Here is a 16,249-nt window from a genome sequence, read left to right as displayed (position 1 = left end):
CTATGTGCAAAGCACTGTTCTAAACGCTAGGGTAGATACGAGGTTATCAGGTTGTCCAATGCGGGGCTCACAGTCTTCATCCCCATTTTACAGATGAGGGAACTGAAGCCCAGAGAAGAATAATAATAATGACGGCATTTATTAAGTGCTTACTATGTGCAAAGCACTGTTCTAAGCACTGGGGAGGTTACAAGGTGATCAGGTTGTCCCACAGGGGGCTCACAGTCTTAATCCCCATTTTACAGATGAGGTAACTGAGGCACAGAGAAGTGAAGTGACTGGCCCAAAGTCACACAGCTGACAAGTGACAGAGCCAGGATTCAAACCCATGACCTCTGACTCCCAAGCCCGGGCTCTTTCCACTGAGCCACGCTGCTTCTTCTGCTTCCCATACAATACAGAGTAACTCGTTGCAGGTAGGCATCATGTTCTACCAACTCTATTGTACTGAACTTCTCCAAATGCTTAATACAGTGCTCTGCACATAAGTGCTCAACAAATACAACTGACTGGATGAGACACCTGGGCCTAGCCCTCCTTCCTCTCCCCCTCCTTCCCCTCGCCATAGCACCCATATATATGTATATATATATTTGTACGTATTATTCTCTGAGTAAATATTACCGTTTTATTTGTACATATTTATTCTATTTATTTTATTTTGTTAATTTGTTTTGTTGTCTGTCTCCCCCTTCTAGACTGTGAGCCCGCTGTTGGGTAGGGACCGTCTCTATATGTTGCCAACCTGTACTTCCCAAGCGCTTAGTACAGTGCTCTGCACACAGTAAGCGCTCGATAAATACGATTGAGTGAATTGAATGAATAGCCCGAGTTTCCACCCAACTTTTTGGGAAGCTTCTGTAGCTCACAGGCTCGGGTCTGCTTGGAGACAAAGGCAGCAACACAACCAGCCAAGTGTGTGACAGTCAGGGATGGGAAGATGCTTTTAAAGCAGAGGCCTTGGGAAGATTGCGGGAGCACGACGCAAAAAAGAAATCAACACCGGGCACCGCGAATATCAAATGCATCAGCCCAAAGACTACATTGATCCGTTCGATTCCGCTTTCACAAAAGATAGAAAATGGCACCATCAATAGTGTCACTTGAGACTCTACCCACTTACCTTAGACATCCAGGATAATTTTTATCTGCTAAATTCAGGGCAGATATCTACTATAGTCTTTGCTCCTGTGTCCTGTTGCTGAAACGGTATATCCTCTTGGACCAATTACGCTTTGGAAAATTATGATTTCAAAAAGCAGGAGTGATCTTGCCTTATGCCGTCGAGTCGTCTCCGACCCAGAGCGGCTCCACGGACACATCTCTCCCAGAACTCCCCACCTCCATCTGCAATCGTTCTGGTAGTGGATCCGAAGTTTTCTTGGTAAAAATCCGGAGGCGGTTTACCATTACCTTCTTCCGCGCAGTCAACTTAAGCCTCCGCCCTCGACTCTCTCCCAGGCCGCTGCTGCCCGGCACGGGTGAGTTTTGACTTGTAGCAGATTGCCTTCCACTCGCTAGCCACTGCCCGAGCTAGGACTGGAATGGATATGCCTCTCTTGACTCTCCCTCCCGTAGCTGAGACTGGTAGAGTACTGGAAACTCTCCAGGTGCCATCCCGAGAGGGACCATAGTGTGGTAGAAACAGGAATATGACAAAAATCAATTCAAACCCCACCCGCCTACACGGTTAGAAGATGGAAATTCTCAGGGTCAGTATTTCAGACGTCTATTAAAAGCATTACCTGCCATATCCTACAGTGGAAAATAATTTATCCACTCTTGCGTGATCTGAAGAGTCAGAGAAGAAATCCTGATGCATCAAGAGAGCTCTCGTGGTTCTCTGCTTTTTCATCGCTAGTCCCAGGACTGGGTTTGAGAAAAATCACCTTGAACTTTTGAATTTTGGTCCAGGGCACGTGAAAGATGATATTGGGGTCCAGAGGAGAGCCCCTAAACGGTATGTGAAATGTTTGCTTTTCTAGGTGTCAAACTTCGCCACCTCCCCCACGCCCCCAAAAAACCATAAACCAAACAAACCCTTTAGTTCAACAAATAATCGGCATCTCTGGACACATCTTTCACATCCTGCACAAGGCTTATAAAGCGACCAAACTGGAGCTTGTATTTAAAAAGTAACTCGAATAGCTCATTATCTCAAGAAGTGGCATTTCGCTACTTCTGGGGATAAACCACAAAATTTTAAATATAAGCTACAGTTGAACCGCTTTTTAAACTTCATGTTTATTCATACTTTTCAAAATATATGTACATAAAAAAGGAAGATTTACAACAGGAAAGATTGCCTTACATGCAACACAAATTCCAATAATCCAGGACGGGATCACACAATGAATATGTTTCTAAATTAAGCTAATCTTCTCAGTCCGTTTCCTAATTATCTTCAGCTTGCAGAGGGATCCCAGAAGAGACAGTGCATGTGGAATGAATATGAGACAGACAGGCTTAGCTTTTGGCAGTGCTCAAGGACCTAAAAGTTGTACACTGAATATTTTCAGACAATTAAAAGTTTAAAATGCCACAGGGAAGTTAGAGGAGAACCGGAAACGTAAATGTCTCAGGTAGAAATCTAGTAATATTTAATACAGTCTCACAATACCGAAACAAAATACAAACGAAGGATGTTAGGCTTCATTTATGTTTTTCTCCATCTCTAAAAGGAAGCCATGTCTATGATGTAAAAGTGCTGTGGAAAAGAGGGCAGGACGGGGGAAAGAAGGGGGGCGGGAAAGAAACCCACAAGATGGATCTGGAATCTAATTTCATTTATTTCAGCAAACTGCATGTTTTCCACTTCTCAACATCTCTACATTAGCGATTGTATAACTCTCCAACATCTCATTTAGAAAAGGCAAACAAAGAGTGACAAATCAAGCTCTTCATCATCAGAAACCATTTAAACACTTTGTCAAGAAGATTTTTACGGTTTGGTCTTTGGCAGCAGGACGGTGACGTGAGGAATCCCGTAACCCGCGGCAAGCTACCGAGAGGCTCGAGGAGAAGCCACCCACCTCCTTACTGCCGTGCCTGAAAACTCTGTTTGGAGACCCTCCGGTGCCCAGCGTTTATCAAATACAGAACGGCGGCGGCCCAGATCCGGGAAGAAACAGAAACTGCCCTTCGGGAACCAAACGGCCCACGGGAGGGAAACTAACACCTTCAAAATTCAATTGGACTGCGGCAGATTTCGCTGCTTTCCAGAGTTGAAAATCAAACTCTCTCTACTACATAGCTGGAGAGGTACATGATTAGTATAGTAGTTTTATAAATAAAAATCACGGCTTGAACTGCACTCCAGAGGAGCTCCCAAGGCAGCAGTGTTACCGTTGGGCTAGAGCGACGCACGGTAAGGTTTTTCTATCGTCTCTGTGCTACCTCCTTCCGGAAATAGAAAAATCTTCTTCGCAATTGTTTAAAAACTGATCTGCTAAAACCCACAACAAAAACACCCCCCCCAAAAATGAAACTCAAAATGAACACCCCTCCCCGCACAAAAAAAAAAGAAAAAGAAAAAGAAAAAGTAAAGGTAGATTACACGAGCTAGAAAAGTCCCAGAATAACTGCAGAAACTAAAATGCCTAATTCAAGGGGAGGGACAGGCACCAAAGAATAGCATCCAGAGTGTACAAATGCCCGAGCTGGTTAATCTTCCCTCCCCACGCTGTTCAAGAAAAAAGGAAAAAAAAAAAAAAGTTATGTTTTAAGCATCAAAACAAATACAAATGCAGGCTCTTGACCTTATAAAATAAGAATTTGAATTTCATCATGATAACCCTTTCTATTACACTGCACTACTTCTTTGCTCTCAGAGATTTCCTCATGGTTGACTTGCCCTTGGCGGGAGATTTCACTTCTTTTCTCCCGCTGGCTGCTGGTTTCTTGGAAGAGCCGCCACCAGGCTTTTTGATGGCTGGAGGTGCTGGCTTGGCTTTCTTGGCAGGGGTTTTGGCCTTGGGTGGGGCTCTCTTAGGAGAGGGTCTTGCCTTGCCCCGCTGGGCAGCGGGGGTTTTCGGTTTGGGCTTTGACTCTCTCCGCTTCACAGGCGCGGCCCTCCCTCGGGATTTAGCGGGAGACTTCTTCTGCAACCTGCCGAGTAGGAAGAACGGAAGGAAATCAACTCATTGGCCCCCGCAATGAGCCAGAGAGCAAAGGCCACCCATCATCAAAGAAGTGGTGACATGGGGGAAAACGCCTTCCTAGGCCACACACCTATGTCCGAAATGAGGGAAATGACGGGCTGCAATCCAGAATTTCGTGGTTCCCCACGCTGGGCAGCCCCAATTTCACAAATGCTGATTCGTTCATTCATTCAATCGTATTTATTGACCGCTTACTGTGCGCGGAGCACTGTACTACGCACTTGGGATGTACAAGTTGGTAACCAGTCCTAGCATACCGTCCTAGGAAAATCAGGGTTTTTTTTAACCCTACATAACTCAGCCAACGATGGTTGGAAATACTGTTACTCCCTTTATGATTACATTCGGAGCTACAATTTAGAATCTGAGAATGCCTCTAAGACTCCGCCCCAGCCTCTGACACAAAGGGAGGACAAGTCTGCTCCAACCCACAGCTTCGGAAGCTCGTATTTACTGCGTACAAGACGCACACGTCCTGGAGCTGTCGGTTATGTGCCTCGCGGGGAATGGAGACCTAATCTGAATTTTTTTTTCCTTCCTCCGCACACATAACGTGCTACGTAAGTCCCGTGATGATAGGCTCCCCAGAGGGTCAGCCCCGGTCCTGAGAGTTCAGGACTGATGAGAAGCAGCGTGGCTCAGTGGAAAAAGCATGGGCTTTGGAGTCAGAGTTCAGGGGTTCAAATCCCGGCTCCGCCAATTGTCAGCTGGGTGACTTTGGGCAAGTCACTTAACTTCTCTGGGCCTCAGTTACCTCATCTGGAAAATGGGGATTAAGACTGTGAGCCCCCCATGGGACAACCTGTAACCTCCCCAGAGCTTAGAACAGTGCTTTGCACATAGTAAGCGCTTAATAAATGCCACCATTATTATTATTACGAGCCACATGGAGGAATTGCCAATAGTGGGTTAAGCAGTGCCACCCGTCTCTCTCACCCAGGCAGTCCTGTCAGTTCTGTGGGGAACAAAGGGCCACAAGCAGTCAGTCAATCGCATTTATTTTTTATTTATTTATTTTATTTGTACATATTTATTCTATTTATTTTATTTTGTTAATATGTTTTGTTCTCTGTCTCCCCCTTCTAGACTGTGAGCCCGCTGTTGGGTAGGGACCGTCTCCATATGCTGCCAACTTGTACTTCCCAAGCACCTAGTACAGTGCTCTGCACACAGTAAGCGCTCAATAAATACGATTGAATGAACTGAATAAATGACTTTACTGCACTAGCACAGCACTGTACTAAGCAATTAGTATAAGCAACCAGGTGGGAAAGAGTGAAGCACCCCATGAGACAGATAAGATTTTTTTTTTAAGGCACAAGCATGACATGGCTAAAGCGTGGCTTAATTAAGCGTTTAGTGTAGGGCTCTGTACTCTGTAAGCACTCAATTAATGCCACTGATTGAAAGGGCCGATCTAGTACTGCAGTACCAGAATCCGGCAGGTGATTGCTTTATTAACTGCCGCAGTCTTCACCACCCATTGTTAGCTGTTTTTCCAGGATTCCCGCTGGGCCTTGAGGAAGGCCCCAAGTAGCTCTTCAGTCAAAAGCCTTCAATACCAACGGCCCAGACCCCCAAAGGCAAAATTCAGACACCACCCCTCAGAGCTGTGCTCTTTCCCCTGGACCGATAGCAGGGGCAAATACAGCTGCTACCTACAATCCACTGGGATTTTCTGCCTGGGGTGGGTTTTCAAATCCTCTAACCTTTTCTTGGGAGGAGGCTCATCTTCTTCAGATTCTTCTTCCTCAGATGATTCTTCTTCCTCCTCTTCTGAATCATCTTCAGATTCCTCAGACTCCTCATCTTGATGTTTCTCTGGAAACAGCACTCCTGGGCTATGGAAAGAAATCATTATACAGGAACCCCATTCAAAGCAGGTGTATAAATGTAAGCTTAAAAAGGAGGTCAAAAATCAGCCACGATAAGATTTCAAATTACGGTGACATTTAGATACTTTGTAAACCCACACTTACACACACACACACACACAGCCCCCCACCGCCCCACCTTTCTCCCGCAACAAACGCTGGCTGGGTCTTACTCTGACTGATTTGGACCAACAGGTTTTTCCTCAAAAAAGCCCCACTCCTTCCCCAGTAATAATAAATAAGTGACGTGATTTGCCCAAGGTCACACAGCGGACAAGGGGCAAAGCCAGGCTTAGAAACCAAGTCCTCTGGCTCCCAGGCCTGGGTTCATTCCACTGGCCTCTGACCTGTAGGCTTTGCCATCACTCACCAAGTTTTTGAGAATTAACTTCCATTAGAAATAAATTTCCCAAAGTCAATATATATTCAACTGAAGGGTGGTACAGATCATTTCAAAGGGAGCCGCTAACTCAAAAAGAAAAGTTAAAAGAAAAAAAAGAAAAGAACTATACCACCACACAAAAAAATAAGGAATACAACTTTCTGATATCCTTGCTCCAATGGGAAATTGTTGCCAGCTAAGCTCATTACAAAATATTTTTGCTTTCGTCTAAGATAATGTTGGGAACTAACCTTAATCAACCAATCAATCAATCGTATTTATTGAGTGCTTACTGTGCGCAGAGCACTGTACTAAGCGCTTGGGAAGAACAAGTTGGCAACATATAGAGACAGTCCCTACCCAACAGTGGGCTCACAGTCTAAAAGGGGGAGACAGAGAACAAAACCAAACATACTAACAAAATAAAATAAATAGAATAGACATGTACAAGCAAAATAAATAATTTATTTATTATTTATTTATTATTATTATTTATAATAATAATTATATTATTTATTTAAACAATAATTTGTTTACTAATAAAAAACCTTAATCCAGATCACCTAACAATCAACTACAGAACTAACAGTAAGAACAAACAAAAAACCTAGGCTTATTATAAAATATTTTTGCTTCTAGACTGTGAGCCCACTGTTGGGTAGGGACTGTCTCTGTATGTTGCCAACTTGTACTTCCCAAGCGCTTAGTACAGTGCTCTGCACACAGTAAGCACTCAATACGATTGCTTGCTTTCCTCTAAGAGATAATGTTGGCAACCGACCTTATCCAGATCAACTAACAATCAACTTCTAGCCTGTGAGCCCGCTGTTGGGCAGGGACCGTCTCTATATGTTGCCAACTTGGACTTCCCAAGCGCTTGGTACAGTGCTCTGCACACAGTAAGCGCTCAATAAATACGATTGAATGAATATCAGTAGTAGGAACAAACAAAAATGCTTCTTACCTGGGGTAATAGGGGAAGCAGAGCTGGAAGGTTCCACTGAATCCCTTTCCGGAGATCTGCTCCAGCCAACCGTTCTTCTCACACTTTTGCAGAGTTCTCTTCAGTAGGTGCACTGAAGAGAAAAAAAGAAAAAGACGACGCAAATCAAGGATGCAAAGCGACTTAAAACAACAGCTCCTTGGTAGAAACTTCAGCATCTGAGGGGCGACTGCCAGGATTAGTATATCTTGAGTCTGAGATTTAAACTAATAATTCTTCCCTTACAGCCCAGCCACTGGAGAGCGAATAAGCCCTTTCGTCATCCAGTGGGAAACCTCAGGGCTTCCAAGCTCACTGTGCTGTTTCAGTCACTGTTATGGGGTAGATCCTAGGTAAACCAAGGGTTTAAACAAATTCCCAGCAGATGTTTGTGAGGACTAAAAAAATAACCCCCTCTTGTAATAGAATCTGCCCTGCTCCCCGCAAGTAAAGGGCTGTTCCCTGACACAGAAGCCTCCCGTCTTTTGACCACCTCCAATTTTCTAAAGTCACCGTGCACCATTTGGTCTCTATCTCCAACGTACCCTTCTTTGGATGCACAGAAGCACAACCTCAACACTATCCTCTCCCCTGAACTCTACTCCCTGGTTGCTCTGCCCTTTTGGCAACCCTGGATCGCCTCCAGAGTCTGCGTCCTCCGCTCTGGTGCAAGAGCTGCAGAGTGATGATGGTGGAAATCCAGACACCAGGCCGACCTCTTCCATCTCAAACTTAACATCACCTGCTTTTATATATATCAATACATACCTGCATATATAGGCACATATTTATTATTCTATTTATTAATGATGTGTATATATCTCTACTTATTCATCCATTCAATCACATTTATTGAGCGCTTACTGTGTGCTGAGCACTGTACTAAGCACTTGGAAAGAACAATTCGGCATCAGATAGACACGGTCCCTGTTTATATTGATGCTATTGATGCCTGCCTACTTGTTTTGTTGCCTGTCACCCCCGCCTTCTAGTCTTTGAGCCCATTGTTGGGTAGGGATTGTCTCTATTTGTTGCCGAACTGTACGTCTATCTAAATCTATCTGCCTCACAGGGTGCTTCACTCTTTTCCACCTGACTGCTATACTAATTGCTTAGTACAGTGCTCTGCACATAGTAAACACACAATAAATATGAATGAATGAATGAACGCTTAAACTCTGCCCTTTCCTCTGACTGGCTACAAAATTTCTCCATCCTTATCGACCCCCATACGGACTGCTCACATCAGCCGTTTCAGATATTTAATTCCTCAAACTCCCCGTTTCCCTGAGCACACCCTATTTCTTTTTTTTATAGTATCTGCAAAGCACTTACCATGCGCTGGGTAGTGTACTAAGCTCCGGGTAGATAACAAGCCAATCAGGTTGGACATAAAACATGTACCACGTAGGGTTCAAAGCCTTAGTTCCCATTTTATGGATGAGGCAATCGAGGCACAGAAGTTACGTGATTTGCCCAAGGTCACATAGCACACAAGTGGCAGAGCTGGGATTGGACAAATGTCCTTCCGATTCCCAGGCCCAAGCGGCTCCTCTAATTTCTTGTCCCTAATGACTGAACCACACACTTCAGCTATAAAACAAACCATCAGGTGTGACCTTAAAATTTCCTCTGCTTCTCTCCAAATCTTCCACTTTCCCAGCAGAATCTCAAGAGATCTCCCACCTCCCGCTTTGACCCAATCTCTTTCCACCTTATCAAAACCCTTGCCCCTCTCTTCTGCCCTCCCTAACCACAATCTTCAATCATTCACTTTTCAACGGCTCCTCCCCCACTGCTTTCAAGTATTCTCATGTATCTATCTCCAAGTCTCACTTTGACCCTCTGCAATCTGGCTTTTGCCCCTTTCCCACCACTGAAACTACCCTACGGTCACTATGACCTCCTCCCATGCAAAATCCAATGGCCTCTACTTCATCCTAATCCTCCCAACCTTTCATCTACTTCCGACATGACGGACCACCCTCTTTTCCTTGAAACAGTCTCTAATTAGGGCACTGTCCTCTCCCCTCTTCAGCCGTTTTTTAAAAAATGGTATTTGTTAAGCACGGTGTATACTGTGTGCCAGACACTGTCCTGAGCACTGGGGTAGACACAAGATTATCAGGTTGGATACTGTCCCTGTCCCACACAGGGCTCAATCTCATCCCCATTTTCCAGATGGGGTATCTGAGGTACAGAGAAGTTAAATGACTTGCCCACGTCACAGAGCAGACAGTTGGCAGAGCCTGAATTAAAACCCAGGTCCTCTGATTGCCAGGCCTGTGATTTAATCCACTAGGCCATTCTCGTTTTCAGTGTCTTTCGCAGCTGCCTGCTTTGCTGATGTCCTTCAAGTCCACCAAGGCTTAGTTCTGGGTACCATTTTTTTCCTCCCTCTACACCCATTCCCTTGGTGAACTTATTTGCTTCCACGGCTTCAACTACTCCCCTCTATGTTGACGATTTCCAAATCTGCACCACCAGCCCTGACCACGCTCCTTTTCTGCAGTCTTGCATTTCCTCCTGCCTTCGGGACACCTCTACTTTAATGCTCAGCCAACACTTCAACCATAACACGTTCAAAACAGAACTCACATCCCCATCCAAACCCTTCCCACCGATGGAGACATCCCCATCCTCACTGTAGTAGTAGTAATCAATCAATCAATCAATCAATCGTATTTATTGATTGTAGTAGTAGTAGTAGTAGTAGTAGTAGTAGTAGTAGTAGTAATTTTTGAGGGCTTACTGCATGCACAGCACTGGTTCAAGCGCCGGAAGACCTATCGGTTCCACCTTCCCAAAGTTGCTAAAATGGATCCTTTCCTCTCCAAAGAGCTACGATGGTGATCCAAGCACTTAACCTATCCGGCCATGACTGCTGCATCAGCCTCCTCACTGACCTCCCCGCCTTTTGTCTCTTCCCACTCCAGTGCTGGTTTCACTCTGCTACCCGGTTCATTTTTCTAACATTCCCTTCAGTTGGTTGCCCATTCACCTCGGCATCAAATCCCCACTCCTTACCATCGTCGCCCTGAAGGAACTCTACCCTTCCTACCTTACCTCACTGATTTCCTACAACCACCAAACGGGCACACTTCACTCCTCTAATCCCAACCTACTCAATGTAGCTTGATCTCATCCACCTCACCACTGACCCCCTTGCCCTCTTCCTCCCGATGGCCTGGAACTCCCTCCCCATTCATTTGCCAGACCACCACTCTCTCCACCTTCCAAGCCTTAATAAAATCACATCCCCTCCAAGAGGCCTTCCCTGATCAATCCCTCATCTCCCCTACTCTCTCTCCCTTCTGCACTGCCCGTGCACTTGGTATTTATTCCGCCCTCAGTGCCGCAGCACTCATGTACATTCATTTTACTGCCAGTCGCCCCCTCTAGACTGTAAGCTCCTTGTGGGCAGGGACTGCGTTCACCAACTTCATTCATTCAATCATATTACTGTGTGCCAAGCACTCCACTAAGTGCTTGGGAGAGTACAATATAAAAATAAACAGACACATTCCCTGATGACCACGAGCAACTCAACTGTATGGTATTCTCCCAAACACTTAGTACATTGCTCTGCACACAGTAAGTGCTCAATAAATACCACCGATTGACTAAATTTCATCTAGCCACAAGGTCTAAACTGTGGAAGGCATTTCTTAAAATTAGGGGGTCGAACACATGACCCATTGGTCAGATTCGGTCCACTTGGGGTTTCCAGCTAGAGACATTAAAAAAAAAAAACCCTCCAAACTGTGATTGGTTTGTGGGATGTTGTTTCTGGGAAGAAGCAGGAAATGGCTGGGAAAGGAGGGAAATGTTTGGTCACAGCTGTTCTCACTCAATCACATCTGAAGGTGTGTGGGGGGGCGGCTCTGTCCCCTCTTTAGACAAGTGAAGTTACTGAGAGGGTGTGGGTGAGTGGGAGGCTCAATGGGAACGAGCGAGAGGTTTTAGCCACTGGGAATGGAGCTGTAGCCCAAATCGGGGTAGGGTTTTTTTGGGTCTTTGATCCTGCACATCCATGACTATTAACACTCCCGTCTCTGGTGCTACCAGCTCAGTCATCTGCAGTTTAAAAAACATGCAGGAAATGCTGGGGGAGGCGATGTGTGAGCAATGTGCTCGGCAGGCTCGAGAGACCAAAGTGAAAATACCTAGAGCCGTCAAACTGTCAGCATCCCCCACCCCCAAAAAAGAATCACACTCCATTAGCATTCCACCCTCACCTAGCCCATAAATGTTTTCTAGGGAAGAAATCTGGCCCACATGTATATGAGTCTGACATGCCAACTTTCTATCAAAGTTAAGATTTAGTGCACCAAAAGCCCTTTTGAGGATTGCGAGGATAATGTTTAATTCTACTTAAAAGAATTCACTTCAGTTTCCTTCACATTTTCTGAGAAGTAGTTTCTTCTAGTGCCTGGCTCAAAATGATCAGTCACACCACCTTCTGGGGCTCCTTAGGCAAGTTGTCTTGGCTTAAACCATTCTACCTCTGGGTAAAAATACTTTGAGGGAGTATTTTCCAATTCTAGTATTTTCACCCCTCCCTCGTTTTCGGTGCTCTGCATTTGGAAATACCCAAGTACAGGAAGCTGGCTCTTCATTTCCCAGCCAGTAAGGAGAAGTAATCTCATGCCCATTTAGCCTCAAACGGAAACTGAAGCAGTACTTTCAGAATGAATTTATTGCTTTTTCAGATAAGCATCCAACCCAATCAGAAATGGACAAAGAGCAACTACCCTTGAGGTTATCCTCAAATAGGGAAGAAGCACATTTTGCTAACCTTGCAGGAAATACAAATGATGGGAGTCTAAAAACATCTTCACCGTGCTCTCTTTCTGTAAAGAGCAAAAAAAAAAAAAAAAATCACTACACTTGCTCCTCTCCACCACGGCCTGGGGGTTTTGCTGATGGGATACTGAGAAAACTGCTTTCTGCCATGATTCCAGGGGGCTCTGGGCCTGGTTAAAGAAACAGCTCAGAGTCTCACCCTGGAAGTTCGAGTTGGTCCCGGGATGGTTCTCCAAGACGTACTTCTTCAGAGCAGTGGTCGAACAGGTCTTCGGCTCATTCATGGCAGCAATGGCGGATAGGATGGCATCTTCCATCAGACTTCCACCGAGCAGGGGTTTCTCCCCTGATCTCTTCAGCTGTTTTCCAGGGAAGAGAAAAGCATAAAGACAACACTCTCCCAAAGCAGGTCAAGGCAAACTCCTCGGCACCAGGTGGGTCGGAGTTCCTGCATTAGCACAGATATATTTTACATTAAAGGGTCAAGTTAGGGGCTTTCTCTGGCAAAATGCTAAGAGTTCAAACTAGAGCCCTTGAAAAGGTACGCTCACTTCTTCCATTCCTTAATAAAAGAAAACAACACATAAACACCCCAAAAGACTATAACCCTACTTATTTCATTAGTCAAAATCTCAAAACAATGATAGTGTCAAGCACCATGTCTAACTAGGTCCCCACAAATGCATCTGCAGCAATCCAGAACACCAAAGATTCTGGGAATTATAATTCCTGATGCTTGAGGTAGAAGGGAAGAGAAACTACAAACATGCCCCCTTCCTCCCACCCTCCAAGGCTTCCTCTGGCCATTTCCAACTGGTGTAGTTCTCATGTCCTCTCTTGGCCCCTGGCTATCTAAGCGTTGGAGCTGACAGAATAGAAGTGATCAGACAAATCTCCCAATGGTACCTTCCCTGATCCTTTTCCAGCTCCTAGCTCCTCTGGATCACCCCTCAGCCTGATTCCCACCACGATCTTGACACTGCCACAATAGGATCAGGAATATATATGCATATGTATGCATGTGTGCACACACCGCAAACACATGGAGAGTGCGGATACAACCTTATGCGTTTACAATTTATTCCCTCAAAATACACACTTGGCTAACTTACAGAAACAATTTAACCTCAGATGTTTTGGGGAGCCCACCTACTAGGATTTATTGAACTTAAGAAGCTGATCTAAGAGAGGATGGGAATAAAAATGTGATATTTGTGTGGTTCCTGATCACTTTCTAAACTGGGAACAATAACCCTTAAAAAAACCCCTGCATTGAGAACGACATAGTCTCAGGAGAGAAGTTCGGCAACATTCACATCGTCTTAATCCGGAGTAGCTGCGCACGAAAGCTGCAAGGCAAAAGGGGAGGCACCAATACAAGCAGGAGAGAAAAAGTTAGAATGTGATTTGGAGTAGAAATGAATCCTTGGCCTCTGACCTGGAATGTCCCAGAAGCTCCTTTGCCTGTGATCTGTTCTAACTGGCCTTTTTCTACTGCTCTCTGCAGGGCATTCTTCAACAGCTGTGGTCTGGAGGGCGAGAAATACAGGCAATAATCACACCACAAGACAATGAACTGGCAGAGGCAGAAAAGGAGCACAACAGCGTGAAGAATTAGAAAAATCATCCTCAGTGGAGATCTTTGTTAAAACCAAGAACGGGGAAGAACACCCTCTTCTGGTGCCATCTGCAAAATAGAGAATTGACTTCTAAATGGTTAAAACGCTCCACTTATCTGACTGCCTACTAGGGAAAGGCTCAGCTGACAATAGCAGTCCATTTTCTAGAGCTGTTTCATGTAAGATTTTACAAACTTACCTAAGGCACCGGGTGTTTCTATGACTGCTTTAGGGCTACGGTCTGGAAAAAAAAAAATGCAGTTGCTATGGTCCTACGGACTAGGTCTGACCAGAAAGAGAAAGGAATTACAGGATGCCACGGTAGAAGGAAGCTCAAACTGATTGTCCTTCTCTACAAAGCATCAAGGCCGTAAGAAAAGGAAATGAAGTGTAGGAGGGGACCTGACCGTGTCCCAGTAAGGGTAAGGATTTCCGAGAGGGGCAAGATAAGAAGTCCACACTGGGTATTTAAAATATTAACCTGCGGCTCAACGAAGAGTGACTGGCAAATCAGTTGATACTCAGAATTCTGAAGTTAGAGAGAGAAGTTGGTGAGACTGGAACGGGGGAAAAGAGTGAGAGAGGAGTCAAGATTTTGAATACCAAAGGTCAGGTTTTATTTTGTTATTCCTTATAGGAGGAATGTTTAGGGGACCCACTCTCATCAATCAAAATATCAGTTTAATATAAAATAGTACTGCTGACAGAAAGGGATTATGCTTAATAAAATTCAGTTCAGCAGTATTAATTGCCTCCCATAAATGTTGTGGGAAAATTTCAACACCAGCAGTCCCTAGTTTGTTTAGTTCCTATACGAACAAATTTCGGCCCCGCTAAAGCCTCAAACTAGGAAATTCTCTCAAACATTTCCTAGTGATTTGTTTCAACCAGAGCAATATTACAATACTATCTGAACAAGGTAGACGAGTGTACATACCATAACATGGCATCTTAAATTTCTAAGCGCTGTGATGTGGGTTAGCGACTTCAAGTGTTGCGTGTGTGCTTCTAAGTATTAGTATTAAGTATTACAATGAGGTGCTTCTAAGTGTCCCTCTACAACTGTGAGCTCGTTGTGGGCAAGGAATGTCACTTCATTGTTTTATTGTACCTTCCCAAGTGCTTAGTACAGTGCTCTGCACACAGTAAGTGCTTAATAAACATGACTGGATAAATGAAAGGGAGAACAGATGGGGAAACAAAGTGGTGGTGGGGGGGGGGGGAGGGCCTGGCTCAAATACTTGGGCAAGCTAAACTGAAGACCCCTTTTCCCTAACGCAACTTTCGATTTCTGCTATTATGACTAAGCCTACAAGTGAGAAATATTTTGATTCCACACTTTTATTCGCCAAAATACTGCTCTTAAATAAGGACTTGTGCCTGAAACTGGCTTACTGTATGCCAAAATGTCATGGAAATAACTGTAATACTTTATAACCCAGTCAAATAGTTGCTAGCAATTCTGCTGCGTGTTTTGACATGAAACACAAAGGCTGTGCAACTACCTTGGCATTGAAAATATTTTCCATAAGTGGTGAAAATTCACAGGTACCCTTTGACCAGGTTTGAGAGCAGTCACGCCCGTTACGACTGAATATGGGGGACAACCAGAATGAAGCCACTCTGCCAATTTCAACAAGATGTCCAATTTAAACCGAGCCCTATTTAATGCAGTCAAGTGGAACTAAAAGAGTTTCAGATGGGCCACTGTATATAACGCTCTCACCGCCCCCAGGATTGATATGAACTGACCATCTTTACACGACTACATCCCAAATGGCCCTTTGATTGGGAAGTAACAGCAAACCTCCCAATGGGACAAGCCAGACGTACACTTTCAGAACCAAATATAAAGATAAGCAAAACACCATCTCATGCGAGTTCACCATAGCCACGTGACAGGTAAAAGGCTGTGGGAGACGGTTGGCAGGGAACCTTCAGCCCCCAGAGTCCTTGAGGGGATGGGGAGGAAATCGGGGGGCACATCTGCCCTACATGCTGTGTCTCCACCCCTCCGCCCTCAGTGAAGCTCTGTGGCCAGGCGAAGAACCTCTCTGCTGTTCTGCATGTGGGCAAATGTAGAAACGAGGGCAGGAATCTGAACCTCTGTGACCCTGTCTACTTCATCTGCTAATGAAAGCGTCCACCTGGCACCCTGAGGATCACCGACCAGCTTCCTGAAAATTTGGCTTCTGGACGGAAATCTCTCAGGCAATTCTACTTGCCTGCTTCCGAGTTTTCAAAGCACAAGAGGATGAGAACTGGCGGCAGACTAAGACAGGTTTAAAGAATTCTGTTTAGATGGCAAAAAAACAGAAAGATTTTCACCAAGATAAATCGTGAAGATCCAGACAGGGAATACGAATACATTTTCTGGGATCAGGATCCATCGGAAGGGTTGCTTTCCGTGTGTTAATTTCGATTTC

At 44.9% G+C, this 16,249-nt stretch overlaps 1 protein-coding gene and 1 non-coding gene across 8 annotated transcripts in view; both read right to left on the bottom strand.

The window, feature by feature from the left end:
- Positions 1-1,491: 1,491 nt before the first annotated feature.
- On the bottom strand, positions 1,492-1,628 carry LOC119929149. The gene has a single exon (XR_005451288.1). It is a non-coding gene; the product is annotated as a small nucleolar RNA SNORA7 (small nucleolar RNA).
- Positions 1,629-2,228: 600 nt separating this feature from the next.
- HP1BP3 (heterochromatin protein 1 binding protein 3) overlaps positions 2,229-16,249 on the bottom strand; it is a 44,841-nt gene continuing 30,820 nt past the window's right edge. For all 7 annotated transcript variants that reach the window (XM_038747536.1, XM_038747537.1, XM_038747538.1 and 4 more), the window contains 5 exons: positions 13,643-13,733; positions 12,404-12,563; positions 7,381-7,492; positions 5,870-6,001; positions 2,229-4,107 (listed from right to left, as the gene is read on the bottom strand). In XM_038747536.1, the coding sequence (XP_038603464.1) occupies positions 3,813-4,107; positions 5,870-6,001; positions 7,381-7,492; positions 12,404-12,563; positions 13,643-13,733 (790 nt within the window). In that variant the 3' untranslated portion in view covers positions 2,229-3,812. The remainder of the gene's footprint in view (positions 4,108-5,869; positions 6,002-7,380; positions 7,493-12,403; positions 12,564-13,642; positions 13,734-16,249) is intronic.

This window comes from Tachyglossus aculeatus, chromosome 5 (assembly GCF_015852505.1).
Source record: "Tachyglossus aculeatus isolate mTacAcu1 chromosome 5, mTacAcu1.pri, whole genome shotgun sequence".
NCBI lineage: Eukaryota > Metazoa > Chordata > Mammalia > Monotremata > Tachyglossidae > Tachyglossus > Tachyglossus aculeatus.
This window is presented reverse-complemented; position numbering and strand designations above follow the sequence as displayed.